Source organism: Nomascus leucogenys, chromosome 10 (genome assembly GCF_006542625.1).
Source record: "Nomascus leucogenys isolate Asia chromosome 10, Asia_NLE_v1, whole genome shotgun sequence".
NCBI lineage: Eukaryota > Metazoa > Chordata > Mammalia > Primates > Hylobatidae > Nomascus > Nomascus leucogenys.
The window spans coordinates 36969047-36987560 of record NC_044390.1 but is presented as its reverse complement, the minus strand read 5'-3'; the positions used below and the strand labels follow the sequence as shown (position 1 = coordinate 36987560).

At 37.8% G+C, this 18514-nt stretch overlaps 1 protein-coding gene across 7 annotated transcripts in view; it reads right to left on the bottom strand.

Moving 5' to 3' along the window:
- Positions 1-18514, bottom strand: part of MDM1 (Mdm1 nuclear protein) — a 37662-nt gene that overhangs the window by 7052 nt on the left and 12096 nt on the right. For 5 of the 7 annotated variants that reach the window (XM_030820027.1, XM_030820023.1, XM_030820030.1 and 2 more), the window contains 6 exons: positions 14733-14762; positions 14234-14409; positions 13147-13461; positions 11844-11953; positions 11643-11752; positions 701-953 (listed from right to left, as the gene is read on the bottom strand). In XM_030820027.1, coding sequence (XP_030675887.1) covers positions 701-953; positions 11643-11752; positions 11844-11953; positions 13147-13461; positions 14234-14409; positions 14733-14762 — 994 coding nt within the window. The remainder of the gene's footprint in view (positions 1-700; positions 954-11642; positions 11753-11843; positions 11954-13146; positions 13462-14233; positions 14410-14732; positions 14763-18514) is intronic. The other 2 variants (XM_003259779.3, XM_030820025.1) reach the window with 1 other exon arrangement.

Sequence of the window (18514 nt, the reverse complement as noted above, 5' to 3'; positions counted from 1 at the left end):
CGCCCGCCTTGGCCTCCCAAAGTGCTGGGATTACAAACATGAGCCACTGTGCCCGGCCAGGAGAGGAAATTTTTGACGAATAATTCAAGAAAATGTTCCAGAAGTGAGAATTTTCCAGACTGAAAGGTCTATGGAGTACCAGCAAAATGAATAAAAAAAAAAAAAAACTCTCTCACAGGCACATCATAAAATTTCAGAACATTAGATATGAAGAGAAGATCCCAAAAGCTGCCAGAAAGAAAACACCGTATATAGAAGATCCGGAATAAAAGGAGCATCTGACTTCTTAACATTAACGACGGAAGCTAGAAAAGAGCTGAGCAATGCCTACTAACACTAAAGGAAAGTCATTTCTGACCGTGAATTCTACACCCAGGCAACATTTGGCAATGTCTGGAGACATTTTTGGTTGTCACATCCAGAGAAGAGGTGCTACTGGCATCTATCTAGTGGATTCCCTGTACGTGTATGAATAAGAACTTGAGAGACATCTCACACATACATAACAGCAAAAAGTGAACTTAGGTGCAGCACAATTGTTCCCAAAGAGGGATTTTTCCTATTTAAAGATATCTTATTAATACATTAACCAAAAATACTAAATAACTGATTTATTAACATAAAGTGCATTCTTAGCCTTTGTACCTATCAGTATAACACTTTATTTTAAAAGACAAAAAATTAAAACCAAAATAATTACCATTGTGCTGAAACTCTGGATCTCTAAGAGAGCCCTGAATTCGACGAGAGGGATGCCAGTAGGATGGAACATGTGGTGGAGAAGTCGACTTTCCAGGGGGATTTGTTGGGTATTCTGGAATTTTTGAAACTGGAAGAGTTGCCTCAGCAAATTTGGGGATATTGTCTTCAGAATCTTCCCGCAAAGGCAGAGGATCAACTGTTTTTATACCAGCAGCTGGAGAAGTCAGTAGGGATACAGCACGATTTTCTTTCTAAATGACAAAAAAAAAGATGCCTATGTGTAGATATGTAAATAAATAAGCCAAACATTTAAATGCTAAAAACATAACCAAAAAGCAGAAGGAGAAATATGAGAGAATTTATGCAACCTCTATGTGGGGAAGATATGATATAGACAAACAGACTTGGCTATATAAACAAAATATGTAGACATTTTAAAAATTAAAAGAAAAATGCAGAACTTGGAAAAAAATATACAACTTTTATGACTGACAATGAATTATCATTGCTACGTAAGTATTTCTTTAAAAGCAGTAAGAAAACTATAAATCTAATTAAAAAGTAGGAAAAGGGTATGAATAAACAATTCATATAATGTACACACAAATCACAAACAGCAAACGTATTCTACCTTACTAATGATCAAATAATTATAAAATGAAAGCACTGAGATATTAATTTTTCACATACCAAATTTCAAAAATTAATTTTTAAAAGAACAATGATACCAGAGCTGGCAAGGATATAGGAAACTGGCAATATCACAGACTGCTATTGGGAGTACAATCTTTCCGAGGGGCTGGAAAAACATAGCAGAAGCCTTAAAATTTAGTGTTCTTTGACTTCTTTGACTACACAATAATACGTGGGGAGTAGTTACAAACACAAAATAATATAAACAAAAATGTAGCTACGGATGGATTTCTTTACAGTATTTCTTCAAAACAGATTAAAAAATAACAATAGAAATCTGAATAAAAATTAGATTTTAACAATAAGCATCTGGTTTTAAAAAACTATGGTGTTACTATAGATTGCACATGTCTCAATAAAAATAAGATTATATTTCATGATGTGAAAATATGTTAACAGTGCTAAAAATAATTATAAAACCTTTCTACAGTATGATAAACAAATAACCAAATATACTAACACATATATACCTAAATACCTCAAAAATTTAACAGTGGATGTCCCTGAACAGTACATGTGAGATATTTACCTTTTTTAGTTTGGTCAGTATTTGCTGTTTTCCACAATGACTACGTATCACTGTCCTAAAAGTCACTAACAATTTTACTTTTTAAAAGAAGGCAGCTAGCTGGACACAGTGGCTCATGCCTGTAATCCTAGCAATTTGGGAGGCCAAGACGGGAGGATCATTTCAGGCCAGGAGTTCAAGATCAGCCTGGCCAACAGGCTGAAACCCATCTCTAATAAAAATACAAAAATTAGTCGGGTGTGGTGGCACACACGTGTAATCCCAGATACTTGGGTGGCCAAGGCACAAGAATTGCTTGAGCTGGGGAGGCAGAGATTGCAGTGAGCCATGATTGCATCACTGCACTCCAGCCAGGAAACAGAGAGATACTGTCTCAAAAAATAAAAATAAAAATAAAAATAAAAATAGTCCAGGTGCAGTGGCTCATGCCTGTAATCCTAGCACTTTGGGAGGCCGAGATGGGAGGATCACTTTAGGCCAGGAGTTTGACCAGCCTGGTCAACAGAGCGCGACCCCATCTCTGTTTATTAAAAAAAAATTTAAATTAAAAACAAAACAAGGCAAACCAGTAAAATCAAACACAGTTCCAAACTTTCCTGATTTCTTGTAATTGTTGCCTTCACTTATTATCTTTGATTCTATCAATGTAACATTCAAAACATTACTTTCTAAACTTAGATATCATTTTCTGTGGTTGCAGAGCTTATTGCTTCAAAGTGGCCTAGGGCTGTTGGTCTCAACCAATAAACATACTTCAAATCAATATGTAGGATAAAACCACAAATCTTCCACTTGCTTTCCTTTTTAAACAAGTATCACTTAGTACAAGACAAATAATTCCAAAGAGAAACTGTTCTCTTTCTTTCCTTTTTCTATATATATGAACAAAATTTGTGATCTCTGTAAAATTGGTTTTACAATTGCTGAAAACCCCAGAAAGAAACCTGTAAAATAAAAGACATGGGGTTCCCAGGTTTAACATAACTGATTCTGTGATCTGTTTTTGAGCCTAAAGCCTCAAAAGGCCAATAGGCCTCACTGCTCTACTCAGCCCTGTGTACAGCAATTCTCCACTGAGGAGCCACAGTGACTTGATTTACCCTGTGAATCATATCCTATTTGCTTTATTGCTTCTGATATTCCAGAAGTTTCCCAGTGACATTAGAATAACATCCAAGAGAATAAACCCGCTTGATTATAATGAATTATCTTTTTGATGTGCTGCTGGATTCAGTTTGATAGTATTTTGTTGAGGATTTTTGTGTCTATGTTCATCAGGAATATTGGTCTACAGTTTTCTTTTTTGTTGTTGTTGTGTCCTTGCCAGATTTTGGTATCAGGATGATACTGGTTTCATAGAATGTGTTAAGGAGAAATCCTTTCTCCTTGATTTTAGGGAATAGTTTTAGCACATAAACAGAATTAAAAACAAAAACCATATGATCAACTCAATACATGAAGAAAAAGCATTTGATAAAGTCCAATATCCCTTCATGATAAAAATCCTCAACAAACTAGGCAATGAAGAAACATACCTCTCAAAATAATAAGAGCCATCTATGACAAACCCACAGCCAATATCATACTGAATGGGCAAAAGCTGGAAGCATCTCCACTAAGAACAAGACAAGGATGCCCACTCTCACCAACTCTATTTGACATAGTACTGAAAGTCCTACCCAGAGCAACTGGGCAAGAAAAAGAAACAAATGGCATCTAAATAGAAAAAGAGGAAATCAAATTATCTCTGTTCACTCACAATATGATTCTAAACCTAAAAAAAACTCTAACAATCCCTCCAAAAGACCTGATAAATGACTTTCGTATAAAGTTTCAGGATACAAAAATTAACGTGCAAAAATCAGTAGCATTTCTACACACCAATAATTCAAGCTGAGAACCAAATCAAGGATACAGTCCTGTTACAATGGCCCCCCAAAAATAAAGTACCTAGGAACACAGCTAACCAAGGAAGTGAAAGATCTCCACATGAACTACAAAACACTGCTGAACGAAATTATAGATGACATAAACAAATGGAAAAGCATTCCACACTCATGGATTGGAAGAATCGATACTGTTAAAATTGCCATACTGTCCAAAGTAACTTACAGATTCAATGCAATTCCTATCAAATTACCAATGTCATTTTTCACAGATTTAGAAAAAGCAGTTCTAAAATTCATATGGAAGCAAAACAAAAAGGGCCCAAAGCAATCCTAAGCAAAAAAAGAAAAAAAAGAAAAGAACAAAGCTGGAGGCATTACATTACTTGACTTCAAACTATACTATAAGGTTACAGTTACCAAAACATCATGGTACTGGTAAACAAACAGACACATAGACTAATGGAACAGAAAAGAGAACTCAGAAATAAAGCCATACACCTACAGCTATCTGATCTTTAACAAAGATGACAAAAAAAATGAACAATGGAAAAAGGACACCCTATTCAATAAATGTTGCTGGGAAAACTGGCTGGCCATATGTAGAAGAATGAAATTGGACCCCTATCTCTCACCATATACAAAAATTAACTCAAGATGGATTAAAGACTTAAATGTAAGACCTCAAAGTACAAAAATCCTAGAAGAAACCCTAGAAAAAACTCTTCTGGACATGGGCTAAGGCAAGGAATTTATGACTAAGTACTCAAAAACAAATGTAACAAAAACAAATTGACAATTGGGACTTAAACTACAGAGCATTTGCACAGCAAAAGAAACTATCAACAGAGTAAACAGACATCTTACAGAATGGGAGAAAATATTTGCAAACTACATATCTGACAAAGGACTAATATCCAGAATCTGTAAGGAACTTAACAAGAATAAAACAACTCCATTAAAAAGTGGGCAAAGGACATGAACAGACACTTCTTAAAAGAAGACAAAGCAGCCAACAAACATGAAAAAATGCTCAACATCGCTAATCACCAGAGAGATGTAAATCAAAACCATAATGAGATATCATCTCACATCAGTCAGAATGACTATTATCAAAAAGTCAAAAAATAACAGATGTTGGCAAGGATACAGAGAAAAGGAAACGCAACCCCTGCAGAAGGCAATATGAAAATTTCTCAAACAACTAAAATTAGAACTACCATTCCACCCAGCAATCTCACTACTGGGTATCTAGCCAAAGGAAATCATTCTATGAGAAAGACCTGCGCTTATAGGTTTATTCCAGCACAATTCACATTAGCAAACTCATGGAATCAGCCTAGGTGCCCATCAATAGTGGATTAGATGAAGACAATGTAGTACATATACACACCATAGAATACTGTGCAGCCATAAAAAAGAATGAAATAATGTCCACTGCAACAACATGGATGCAGCTGGAGGCCATTATTCTAGGTGAATTAACACAGAAACATACAGTCAAATACTGCATATTCTCATTTCTAAGTGGGAGCTAAACAAGAGGTACACACAATACAAAGATGGAAACAGACACTAGCAACTACAAAAGGGGGAAGAGAGGGAGGGGTGCAAGGGTTGAAAACCTACCTATTGGGTAAAATGTTCACTATTTGGGTGATGGGTTCAATAGAAGCCCAAATCCCAGCATTACACAATATATCAATGTAACAAACTTGCACATGAACCCTCCGAATCTAAAATAAAATTCAGGCTGGGCACAGTGGCTCAAGCCTGTAATCATCCTACCACTTTGGGAGGCCAAGAAGGGAGGACTGCTTGAACCCAGGAGTTTGAGAACAGCCTGGCAACACAGTGAGACCCCAACTCTACAAAAAAAAAATTTTTTTTTAATTAGCAGGCATGGTGGCACATATCTGTGGTCCCAGCTACTCAGGAGGCTGAGGTGGGAGGATTGCCTAAGCCCAGGAGGTTGGGGCTACAATGAGCCATGATTACACAACTGCACTCTGGCCTGGGCAACAGAGCAAGACCTTGTCTCAAAAAGCAAAAAACGGGCCAGATGTGGTGGCTGTAACCTGTAATCCCAGCACTTTAGGAGGCCGATGTAGGTGGATCACTTGAGGCCAGGAGTTCAAGACCAGCTGGCCAACATGGCAAAATGCAAAAATACAAAAATTAGCCAGATGTGGTGGCAGTTGCCTGTAGTCCCAGCTATTTGGGAGGCTGAGGCATGAGAACTCCTTGAGCCTGGAAGGCAGAGGTTACAGTGAGCCAAGATTGCGCCACTATACTCCAGCCGGGGCAACAGATCGAGACCCTCTCTCAAAAAAAAAAAAAAAAAAAAGTGAATATAAAATTAAATTTAAAAAAAAAAAAAAGAATAACATCTAAGATCCTTACTTGGCCTCCCTTTCTAATCTCATTTCCTGCCCTCTCCCCTTCCCTCTCCAGGCTCCAGCCACACTCTTAATCTCCCTGGGTTCTTGCCCTAGGGAAGAACACTTGAACTTGTTGTTCTTTCTTTTTTTTTTTTTTTTTTTGAGATGGAGTCTCACTCTGTCGCCCAGGCTGGAGTGCAGTGGTGCAATCTCAGCTCACTGCAACCTCTGCCTCCCGGATTCAGGCAATTCTCATGCCTCAGCCTCCCAAGTAGCTGGGACTATAGGCGTGCGCCACCACGTCCAGCTAATTTTTGTAATTTTAGTAGAGACAGGGTTTCACTGTGTTGGCCAGGCTGATGTTGAACTCCTGACCTCAAGTGATCCACCTGCCTTGGCCTCCCAAAGTGCTGGGATTACAGGCGTAAGCCACTGCACCCAGCCCGTTCTTTCTAACTGGAAAACAATCTCTGCCCCAGATCTCTGCATGGGCACCTTCCTCATCAGTCAGGTCTCAGCTAAAATGTGATCTCCTTAGAGGTGCCTGTCCTGATGGTCCAAATTAAAGCTGTCTTACCCATCCCTTAGAGATCTGTAGTTTTAATTCACAGCGCTTACTACTATGTGAAATTATTTTCTTAAAAAATTGTCTATTCCTCCCAATGAAAATGTAAGCTTCATGAAGGCAGGGATTTTGACTTGATTATCAATAAATCCCCAGATCCTAGAACAGTGCCTGGCACTTGGTAAGAGCCTATTAAATACCGAATTGAATGAATGAAAATAAAACTACCCTCCAAAGAGGCTCTTTGTCCAGAGTTCTCTTGCTCAGTGCATGGGACCTCCATCAATCTTGTTGGGCAAGCCAGAAACTTAGCAGGCATCCCTGTCTCTCATCCCCCATTATCCAACCCAGCATCAATCTTAACATTGTTCCCCTTACACAATTGTGCAGTTTCATCCACTTCTGTCTATTCCTGCCCTCCTTCATCCAAGCTACCAACACCTCCTACGTGGACTACTGCAATGGCCTTTTAAGGGCATTCACAGCCCACTCTTGCCTCCTATGGCAGCCGGACAGATCTTGCAAAACATATATCCATCACAATTCCCATACTTAAAATATTTCAATGGCTTACCATTGCTCTTGAGACAACGAAAGAAATCCCAATGTTGCCATGTTTTCCAGCCTCATGTTGTACCAGGCTCCCTGCCACACATCGTATTGGTCTTTGTTTCCTCAAACTCTACATTGTTTCTCTCCACAAGATCTTGGCATATGCTATGCTACTTCTCCCCATCCTTTTTTCCTGGTCAATGCTTCCTCTTCTCCTTTATCTTAGCTCAATTATGACTTTTTCAAAGAAGCATCATTGACTTCCAAGAAGGTTTCTGATTTCCCTGATTAGACCAATTCCTTCCAGAATAGCACTAAGTACTTTTAAACTTTTAATAGTTTTAATTTCATTTCTTTTTTGGTGTGATTAACATATATCTCCCTTACCAGACTGCAGGTTTCATAAGATTATGTACCATGTCTGTTTCTATCCATTATCATTGCCACAGCATGTGGGTAAATCTGCTAAATGAATGAAGTGAGCAAATCCACACTTGGGTTTTTAATATAATTTTAAGACTTGAAAATGCTTCCTGATGATCAAACCAATATGAGAATTCTACCCTAAAGTTTTGGGACATACTGATAATTTATTGGAAATTGAATGACCTATGGGTTTAATTTTATACATAATAATAACGTAATTTCTTATCAATGCTTTTATAAGAGAATATAAGGGGAAAAACTGATGGTGTATATCAAAGTTTAGTGACTCCTCTGCCTACCAGTAACCAAGGGGTAGACACTGGGAAATAACCAAATCTAGCTAGCTCCTGGTATAGTCCCTGGTAGTGCTGGTCGCAGAAAATTCACATGGAAGGATATCCAATCAAGATGTCAATAATAAACTTGTATACGTATGTACATATGTATGCATTTATTGGTTTGGAGACAGTCTTGCTCTGTCTCCCAGGCTGGAGTGCAGTGGCATCTGATCTCAGCTCACTCCAACCTCCGCCTCCTGGGTTGAAGCAATTCTTGTTCCTCAGTCTCCTAAATGGCTGGGATTACAGGCATCTGCCACCACACCCAGCTAATTTTTGTATTTTTAGTAGGGACAAGATTTCCCCACGTCAGCCAGGCTGGTCTTGAACTCCTGGCTTCATGTGATCCGCCCACCTCGGCTTCCCAAAGTGCTGGGATTACAAACATGAGCTACCGCGCCAGGCCAGAAACTTATTTTAGAGGAGCTGGTAATTAAAATGTTAAAAGTGTATAGTACTCACAGTGAGACAGATTGGCATTAACATTCTGAGGGATGATATTACTCTATTTAGATTATTCAATAAATTAATTCCACAGTAAGTGAAAATAATACATATAAATCCAGCCGCAAATATGGATTAGTCACTCATTTTGGCTGAATCAGCTGTGTGTATACAGTTGCCTAAAAGCTCACAGCTTCCAGATGGCAGCCTGGATTTCTAAGGAGGAGTAGAACAGTCCACTAAGATCTGATTCTCATGAGTCCTCTGACTGTATTCCTAATTTCACATTTCCTTTAATAAACCAATGTATACATAAGCTACAGGAAATAGTTTAGATATTCTGTCACTCCAATAACATTCATTCAATCTGTTACGTGCTATGAGCTGGGCTCTGTTCTAAGCACTGGGGATCGAGAGGTAGAGGGTGCTCTGATCCCATCTCCCACCTGTTCCCAATCCCTGAAAACTCCTACTTTGTACTCAAATTCACAAACAGCCATCAGCAAAATTCCCTATAGATTTTCAACCTTTTCTCTGAATGTTCTCTATTCTACTCCAACCACTTACACCCATGCTTATATGTTAGGCCGTGTCATTACTGATAACTGCAACCTCTCCGTAACCTAAATTTCTGATCACCATTTCCTAACTTTAAAACTAATCCCCACGGGTGCCCCAATTCCAACAAGTCTTTTATTTTACCTAGACCATCCATCCACCGATCCTATCACCTCTGCACTGTTCTCAAGTCCCAGTGTCCTTCCCTCACCAACTCATGATAATCCCTTCTTCATATATACCTCAACTCCATTCCCCTTTTTCTCACTTTGTCTTATTCTCATGACAAGTTCAAAACCCTAGGTAAATCCAACTCTATCTGATAAAAGTATCTTACACTTCCGCAGCCAAACATTACTGGAGAAAGGCACACAACCCTTCCTGACTGGTCTGCCACCAACTTTGTGACCACCAACTTTAAATGGCCCCTTAACATTGGCCTAAAATATCCCACATTCCCCTGGCCCACTCACTCTCCCACTCTCTGAGAAGACTACTCTATGCCTTCACTTTCCTCAAATCTCCAACATCTTCCCCAGCCTTATTCTCAGCAAGGACCTTTCTTCACATGTCACCAAGAAGCAATAAGGAGAGGTTTTCCAAAAGCTGCCATCACATCTTCCTACATTCATCAGCAGTGCCCATGAATTCTGCTTTCCCTCTTGTAACAATAAAGAAACAATCAGTGTCTAAAGCCAACCCTTCCATATCTCCACCAGATCCTACGCCCTTTCTCCAACTCAACAGCATCTTTCCAACAACTATCCCCTCACTCCTGCATCATCAACTTTTCTCTCTCCAAAATCATTCTTGTCAACATACAAACATGCTGTTATGTCTTCCACCTTGATCTTACTTCCCCCAACTACTCCTGCATTACTCTGCTTCCCTTCTTGGAAAAGAAACTTCAAAGAATTATCTGTGGCAGATTTCTCCAATTCTTCTCTTTTTTCTCTTGAATTCACTTGCACTTAGGCTTTTGTCCCTTCCTTCCACCAAAAATGCCCTTTATCAAGGTCACCAAAGAACTCCACGTTGCTAAATCCAATAAGCAATTGTCCTATCTTACTCACCTATCCTGTAGCACTGACTCTCCCTCCTCCTTGACACCTCCAGGATACCAGTCTCTTGTTTGTCACCACCTCACTGGCTGCTCTCCTTCAGTCTCCTTTGCTGACTAGTCCTCAACTTCCCAGTATCAAAAAACTGGGGCTTAGATCTGTCTGCAACTATTCTTCTCTATCTACACCCACTCCCTTGATGATTTCCTCCAGTCTCAATACTTTAGAAACCTGACCCACCTAAGCTATAAAGAGCCTCAAATCTGTATCTATAGCCTAACTTCTCCTCTACACTCCAAACCTATATAGTCAGTTCCCTATTCAACATGTCTACTTGTATGTTTAATAAGCTTCTCAAATTTAGAGTGTCCAGAATGTAATTCTTCATCTTCTCCAACTCAGTTAAAAGGCGACTCCATCCTTATTGCTAAGGCCAAAAATCTTGAGTCATCCTTGATTTTTCTTTCTCCCACCCCAGATCTTATCCATCAGCAAATCTTGTTGGCTGTATCTTCCATGTGTATCCAGAATTGAACTTTATATGACCTTCACTGCCACCACCAAGGTCCAAACAACCATCACCTCTTGCCTGGATAGAGTAAGTGACTCCCAACTGTTTTTATGCCCCAGCTCTTGCTCTACTACTATCTATTCTCAACACAGCAGCCAGAAAGACCTTGGAAAAAAACTAAATAAAATCATGTCACTCCTCTGCCTTTCCAATAGCTTGCCACTTCATACAGAAAAAAATTCAAAATCTTTGCTATGATTTACAAAGCCCTACACAATTTAGCACCCCATTATGTCTCTGAACCCATTATCAACACTACCCTCCCTCTCATTCTCTCTCTCTCTCTTCCAGCTACAGTGACCTCCTAGCCATTCCTCAAGGAGGCAGGTACCCCCTTCACCTGAGGGATCTGCACTTACTGTTCTTGTCACCTAGACCTTCCCAGATCCATACACAGGTCAATCCCTTACCTTTTTCAGATCCTGCTTAAATGCCACTCTCGCACCGAGGACATCCCTGGCCACTTCCTGTTCACTTCAGTGGCTTTATTTTTCTCCTTAGTACTAATCAATATCTAAAATACTACGTATTTTACCTGGTTATTTTGTTTATTGTCTCCCTCCTCCACTAGAATGTAAGTTCAATGACGGCCACGATTTTTGTCTGTTTGTTCTCTGCTATATCCCCAGCACTTAAAACAATGCCTGGAACATAGCTGGAATACAACTGTCACACAGTAGATGCTCAATAAAAGTATTGTTTTCTTTCTCTTCCTATTGAGTCACTACTGACGAAGTTGAAAGTGTATCAACAAAAATGTAATGCTTCTCACAGAAAAAAAGTCAAGCCTTTTGCCTTACTAAAAGCAGGTTAACAGTATCATCTCCTCATATGATAGCCACAATTCTCTAAAATCTTAACCTATCATTCATTTATTACATGTGTCTATAATAGTTAGTCCTAGATGAGATGCTTTTTTCCCCAAAATATATTTACCTTAGTAAAATCATTCTTTGAAGTTTCTAAACAATCCTGAGAGGTCATTCTTTTCCTCAGTTCTGGGGCTGGAGGCTTCATCTTAGATGGAGACACTAAAACAGCACCACCTGGAAAAATAAAGATGACAGTTTCAATTACACTAAATTAACATGTAGAAAAAGTAGGTTAAATAAGAACTGCACGGTGTTTGCCAATTACCAACAGCTGGAGTAGTGAGATCATGATGAGTCCTCTGGATTCCACCAAGTTCTGTCAGCTTGGGAGTAGGAAGCCGGCCTCCTTTTTCTGAGGATACAGAAGAATCTGACCTATAAATTGAAACAATCTATGAATCTATACAGCATTTCCTCCAGAAAATATGATAAAAAATACTTTGCCATCATTGTGCAATAATAAAGTATAAAACTTGTAAGAGGCCAGGCACAGTGGCTCATGCCCATAATCCCAGCACTTTGGGAGGCCGAGGCTGGCGGATCAGGAGATTGAGACCATCCTGGCCAACATGGTGAAACCCCATCTCTACTAAAAATACAAAAACAAAATTAGCCGGGCGTGGTGGCGGGCACCTGTAGTCCCAGCTACTTGGGAGGCTGAGGCGGGAGAATGGCGTGAACCCGGAAGGTGGGGCTTGTAGTGAGACAAGATCGCGCCACTGCATTCCAGCCTGGGTGACAGAGCGAAACTCTGTCTCAAAAAAAAAAAAAAAAAAACTTGTAAGAGAAGGCCATTTTGTTTCTGAAAAAAATAACCACCAAATCCACATGCAGTTAAAAGTGACTGAAATTTTCAATAATGAATAGAACTAAGCACAAGATCAAAAATAAACAGAACACTGAAAAAATACTATAAGCTATACCAACTATATCAATAGAAGAAAAACAATCCACAAAGTAAAAAGTGACTGAATACTGGAAAAGGGGGAAAATCACTGCAAGTCAGCACCAGCACAGCAGAGAATCCTTCCTCTTATCAAGGCTCAAGTTCCATAACATCCACGAATGAATAAGGGATTTATACACAAAAGGCACTATTATCACAGGTGGAGAAGAGCCACTCCCCAAAGCAATTTACACATAAAACAACAGGAATTAGCTATTTTCAGAAATCACTTTTTAAAAAATATTATAAAACAGTATCTTTTTTGGTAGAATCATCTGATATTAAAGAACACCAGTTTTTTTCTTTAAAGTCATTATTCCAGACACATTTGCAAATCCGGCACACCATAAATTATAGGACATAAACGAAAATAATCCTAACTACTTCCTCCCAAAGTAGCCCAGAATTCAAGTATTCAATTACCAATCACTAGTGACTTAAATACCTGAGTGAATCAAATTATTCACCATACAGCAGTGCCTCCTTTGTGACGTCGAAATAAAATCTGCAATTTATTAGTCATAAGATCAAAAGTGTAAACCACTATATTTAGTGACAAAACAAAATACGTATCAACTATGTAAATAACGCTTCTCTATACTGAGTAATTTAAAACTCTCACCCTTCTTTCATCTTATCTGCCTTAGATTTCTCATGTACATCCAACTTCTCTTGCTCTCCCATAAAAGCCTGCTTGCCCGTTTTCCTGTCCCTTTCCTCTTCATCGTCCTCCTCCTCTTTCTCCCTGGGCTGTTTCTGTACGTCTTCACTTGTGTTCTCTGTATCCCAAGCCAGACGCCTTCTAACAGGTATGGTAGGAGCTGACACACCCAATTTCTCCATGTTATTTTTCTGGGGCTGTTCTTCCACGATATTTCCTTTTTCTTCTGGTTCTGTAGAAGGACATTTCTGCAAAGTCTTATGGTTTATAGGATCTCTGCATAACAAAATCAGTTTTATTTTAAATGTGAATAGTTTGCACTTTTCTAATCTATATCAATTTTAGTGAGTCCATCATTTCCTTCTACTGTTCACAACTACATGTTTTCCATAGATATTGCCTTACTCAGGTATTGAAGAAGGAAATCTAATTTGTTTTATAGCGAAATAAATGAAAGTCATAATCTGGAGTTTCTATTAAAATATTCCAAAACGTATTTATGTTCTTTTACTCCTACCTTCACATGTTTGTGTACATCTGCTGACACAAGTGATATCTAGCCCTAAACTGGCATTTAAACACATAAACTAGGACCCCATGGTCTAAGTTCTTCAATTACTTTCGCTTACAAATAATTAAATCATGTTCATTTTAACCCAAAACAGCAGAGCGTTCTTCCATACAATCAGCAGCCAAGTTCTGAATTAGCCACAAAATCTATTAATGAATAATAGGTATGTATTAATAGCTTACAGTCTCTATTTTATTGCTGTTGACTTTCTTTTTACCTTCTAAAGATCTTTTTACATCTACCATGTAATCATCCCTACTCCACTATTAATTGCCAACAAAAAAAATTATAAAAATCTAGCCTTCCAGATTTACATTATGTGTTATTTGTACTGAGAATAAAAATGAAATAAATGGCTGCCACACTTCCATTTGACTAGGAGACAAATTTTGAGTAGTCAGGTCATTTTCCTATGTCCTTCTATGATTTACATAAGCTTCAACAAACTTTTTTTGCCATCCACAAAGAATATCTCACCCAGCAAGATCTAATGCTCTGATGTTGCTACTAACGGTTCCTTCTGAGCTTGTGGTTGATGAGACATCCCAACAGCAGTTGCTATCAGATAGAATCTGATTCAGATGGTCCCGAGAAAAATGCGTCCCCTGAACTCGCTTCCTATAAAACTCAGCCTTTTCTCGGAGTTCTTTAACCTATGCAGGAGAATTCAGACACCATATACTATTGTAAATGCTTCTTTACAAATAGCACCAAGTAGCATATCAAAGACATTCCATAAATACAGCCAGGGACCAAAGACAAAATTAGCCACATACAGTCATCAGACTTTGTGCATTTAAGCAAAAACTAAAACAATCAAGCTAAAGCATGATGCAGTTATTTTATTTCAGACCAGCAGGCAGGGAGAAATTCATAGCAGCTAAGAAAAATATTGACACCTACTTTTTATTCCAACTGAAATTACACAAGTAATCTATGCATTATTATAGTTTTTAAAAACTCAAAAGCAACCAACCTCGGCATACCACATGGCATTTAGAGAACCCTAGAGAAGGAATACAGAAACACACTTAATGATAGGTTAATGCCATAATTGAATATTAATGGGAATCAATGAAACACATTATTCTCCCTTCTAAATATCTACCAAACTTGTCAATCAATATTTCTTGGGATTTTTAGTAATTAGTTCAGTAACCAAGATACCTTATTATTATCTTGAAAGCCAGCCACATTCTTGCATGGCTAGGGTGCTGCTGATGATAGAAAAATTAGGCAATCTAACTATTATTCCTATTTCCCCACCTCTGGAAGAGTACTTACACGCCAGAAATCCCTAACCCAGCTGTATTTCATGGCTTTATATACAGCTACTACTGCTACAGAAGCCCTCACTGGGAGAGTTATGAGGTTATGAGGCTTCCTTCTCCAAATTCCTCAATATTCCCTTGGAATCAGCAAAATCTCAACTTAAAAAAAAAAAAAAAGTACTAAATATATAATTAAAAATAATAGCCCATAAAATCATAATTGCAATATGCTCAGCAAAGGGACAGGATTAAAAAAGTTCTGATGAATAATAAAGTGATATGAATTATTTAATATGCAAGTAACATTTTCTGATGAAAAGGAGCCTTTATATCCATTTGAAACCTTTCACTTCATACATTATACTGCCACCTGCTGGCTTCTCCAAGTACAATTCCACAATGTAAAAAAATTAAGTTGAAGTTTTACCCTTAAAATTCTGTTCAATATCTTTATTTATTCTCGAAAAACACTAATTTTTTTATCATCAAGACAGAAAATCTTTATTCTAGAATTGCTTTTCTTTCAGGGCAAAAAAAAGCAAAAAATGAAACGGCAATGTAAAAACAATTGTAGAAACATATTCTCAGCTCCTTAACAAGGTACGACTTTGAATGCAAAGATGAAAGTGTTACATCTCTAGGGAATTGGCCAAAGCAAAAGACAGCACCTATATGGCATAAGAAACCATATAATCCCAACAGAGTCCTACTCTAATGAACCATACCTGAAAAAATTCCTAAAGGATAATTTGAAATATTTTCTTCACTGCTAAAAAAAAAAAAAAAAAAAAGCTATGTTCATTTATCATTTCTATCAACTCCTATAACTTTAAAGAAAATTTCTAGCAGCGGCTTTTGCATTTAACAGGTAGAAGTGAGGTACATGAATTAACTCTACTGAACTTCTAACCAGGGTACTCTGAATGCACAGGAACTTTGTTATAAAGTGCCTCAATATACTCCAGATTTTATTGCCAATAAGTGCCCCCATGTTTCAAATGTTTCATGGCCACTCCATCACCTACATGCCTTAGCATCACTTCCTCCTCTGTGTTCTCAGAGTTCTTTGTGCACATCCCCATTAATACATATTCAATTTTCCTGGAATTAATTGCACATGTCCTCCTCCTCCAACAACCTATGAACTTCTTGAGGTGAGGGAAAATGTAGCACTTAAGCACTGAGTCCACAACCTGTCCTGAGTGCAGACTAAGTGGTATGCCTGAGCTAAACATGGCAGCCAAAGATAAGTAAGAAACTCCCTGCACTCAGTGAGCTCACAGTCTGAGACAGGAGGCCAACCTGTACATAAATTATCATAATATTGATGGGGGTCTCTGCCATAATAAACAAATGAAATGAAATGTAAATTGAAGGAGTAGTTCAAAAGGGGGACCAATCAGTCCTGCACTGTGTTGGGTAGAGTGGCGGGGCTGTGGGGGTGGAGGGGACAGCAGAGGCAGCTGCATCTATCCATGCATGATGAATGAAAGGATGGATGAATACCCTCCATGTACACAGTCATCCAGTTTTATTTGACGTCAACTTTATTTAGAAAGGAGGGGGAGACTATACTTCACAAAAATTCTGAAGACTTTGATTTATTCAGTTCTATTTGTTACTGACATTTAAAACTAAGTGCTTTAAATTTACTATATCAACAATCTTTATTAATCTTAGTGCTAATATTTTACAAATATGATTTTAAATATCTATAGCCCTAAACTAAGATGAAAAATTAGAAGGCTGACATTTTCCAAAGTAGTATGTTCTACTAAAAAGAGGAGGAAAAAAATCAATAGCATGAACTCAATGTTAAATAGAACAATCCCTATAGCCAACTACCAGAGCCACTAAAAAGGATAGAAATAAACCATTCCCAACTCAAAACAACATACACACACCTTTCTGGGTCAAGTAATGTTATTATATTATATATTATGATATAATTATAAGTGGAATGTTTCCTTTTCTGAATTTCTTTGTCCAAATTAAGAGTTCAACTAAATTATTTAAAACATATGCAGAAAATTCAAACTCAAGAAACTGGGGATAAAAACCCTTTTTACCCAAAAACCATCCCCCCAAAATGAGGGGTCACTTTATACCTAGTCTTTACAATGTCTGTCAAATTATAGGACATCTCTCAAATGCAGGACTTTATCTTGAAACACAGTCCTATTTGTGGAAGACACATTAGAATAAAATCACCTCAACCAATCGATGATGAAAAGATTACCTAACAATTAAGAAAAAAAGAAGTTTAACATAGATTAAGTAGTTATTCTGAGGATAGAACCTAAAAAATTCTAATTGCTGACTATTAAGAAACAATCCCTTAAGTGAGCATTTTAGAAAGCAATAGTCAAGTGGTTATTATAATAGAGATGACAAATATACAACGACTGGGCAAATAAAACCAACCACCCTAATGCTCTATGAGAGGTAACTGGGACTTAGCATAGAATTTCCAGTGACTAGACTATAAACAGATTCAAAAAGTGTATCTCAAACATAGAAAGAAATGAAGATGATATATGGACTCGAAAACTAATGTGACTCAAAAAGTGAGTTAATATTCCAACAACAAAGTCACTTATGCCTGAGTGCATTTGAGGAGTGTGAATACACTCCTTCCTGAAATGTTAGGAGTGGGAAAATGAAGGAGTACTGTACCTTATATTTAGGAACCTCATAATCAGATGCCTATAGTAAATGACTTCCAAGAAATATAAGTAAAACATGGCCCATATTAAATGTCTATAACCTGGTCAACTAAAACTGTTATCATCAATGATCACTGACTTCTTAGCTAAAAATTCTTATTCTTTTCCAACTTCAATTTACTTTTTGAATTATTTTTCTCAAAGAAATTAAGGCAAACTATACCACTAATTTAAATATTTACAACCACCATTATAGTATTTAATAAGCAAAAAAAGCAGCATTACCAAGATATCATAATAGGAAACCTTGAAAAGTCTATCTTAAATTGACAACAACAATGTTCTCTTCCATCAAGGCAGGATAAGGAATCTCATCTTACTATGACTTCAGTTTTAACAATCTTCTTAATTAGATGTTAGTTCTGATGACTAAACTCATCTTAGTTTAAAGAAATCACTGCTCGACCTTTTGGCTAAGATCAAGTGTAGAAATCTCAGAGAAAACACAGTCTTCCAAAACAAAGAGTTTCTCATAACCTCAACCTAGTGTCATGCCTAAACACAACAGGCCAGCGGCTGACATCGATTTACCGGCCACACACTGTTCTGCCTCTGTCCTGCTTTTCCTCACTCCCACTATCAGACTCCTCAGTCAGGGAGATCTTTGCCAAGACTTGGAATGGTCATAAACTGCTCAAGAGTTTAGCTGACTCACTGCCTTTCTTCCATCATGGGTGCTTTCGATGCTTCTAGTTTTAACTTGATTTCACTAAGGTGAATATATGAACATTGCCCCAGATAATACTCGGGACGGCTTTGAG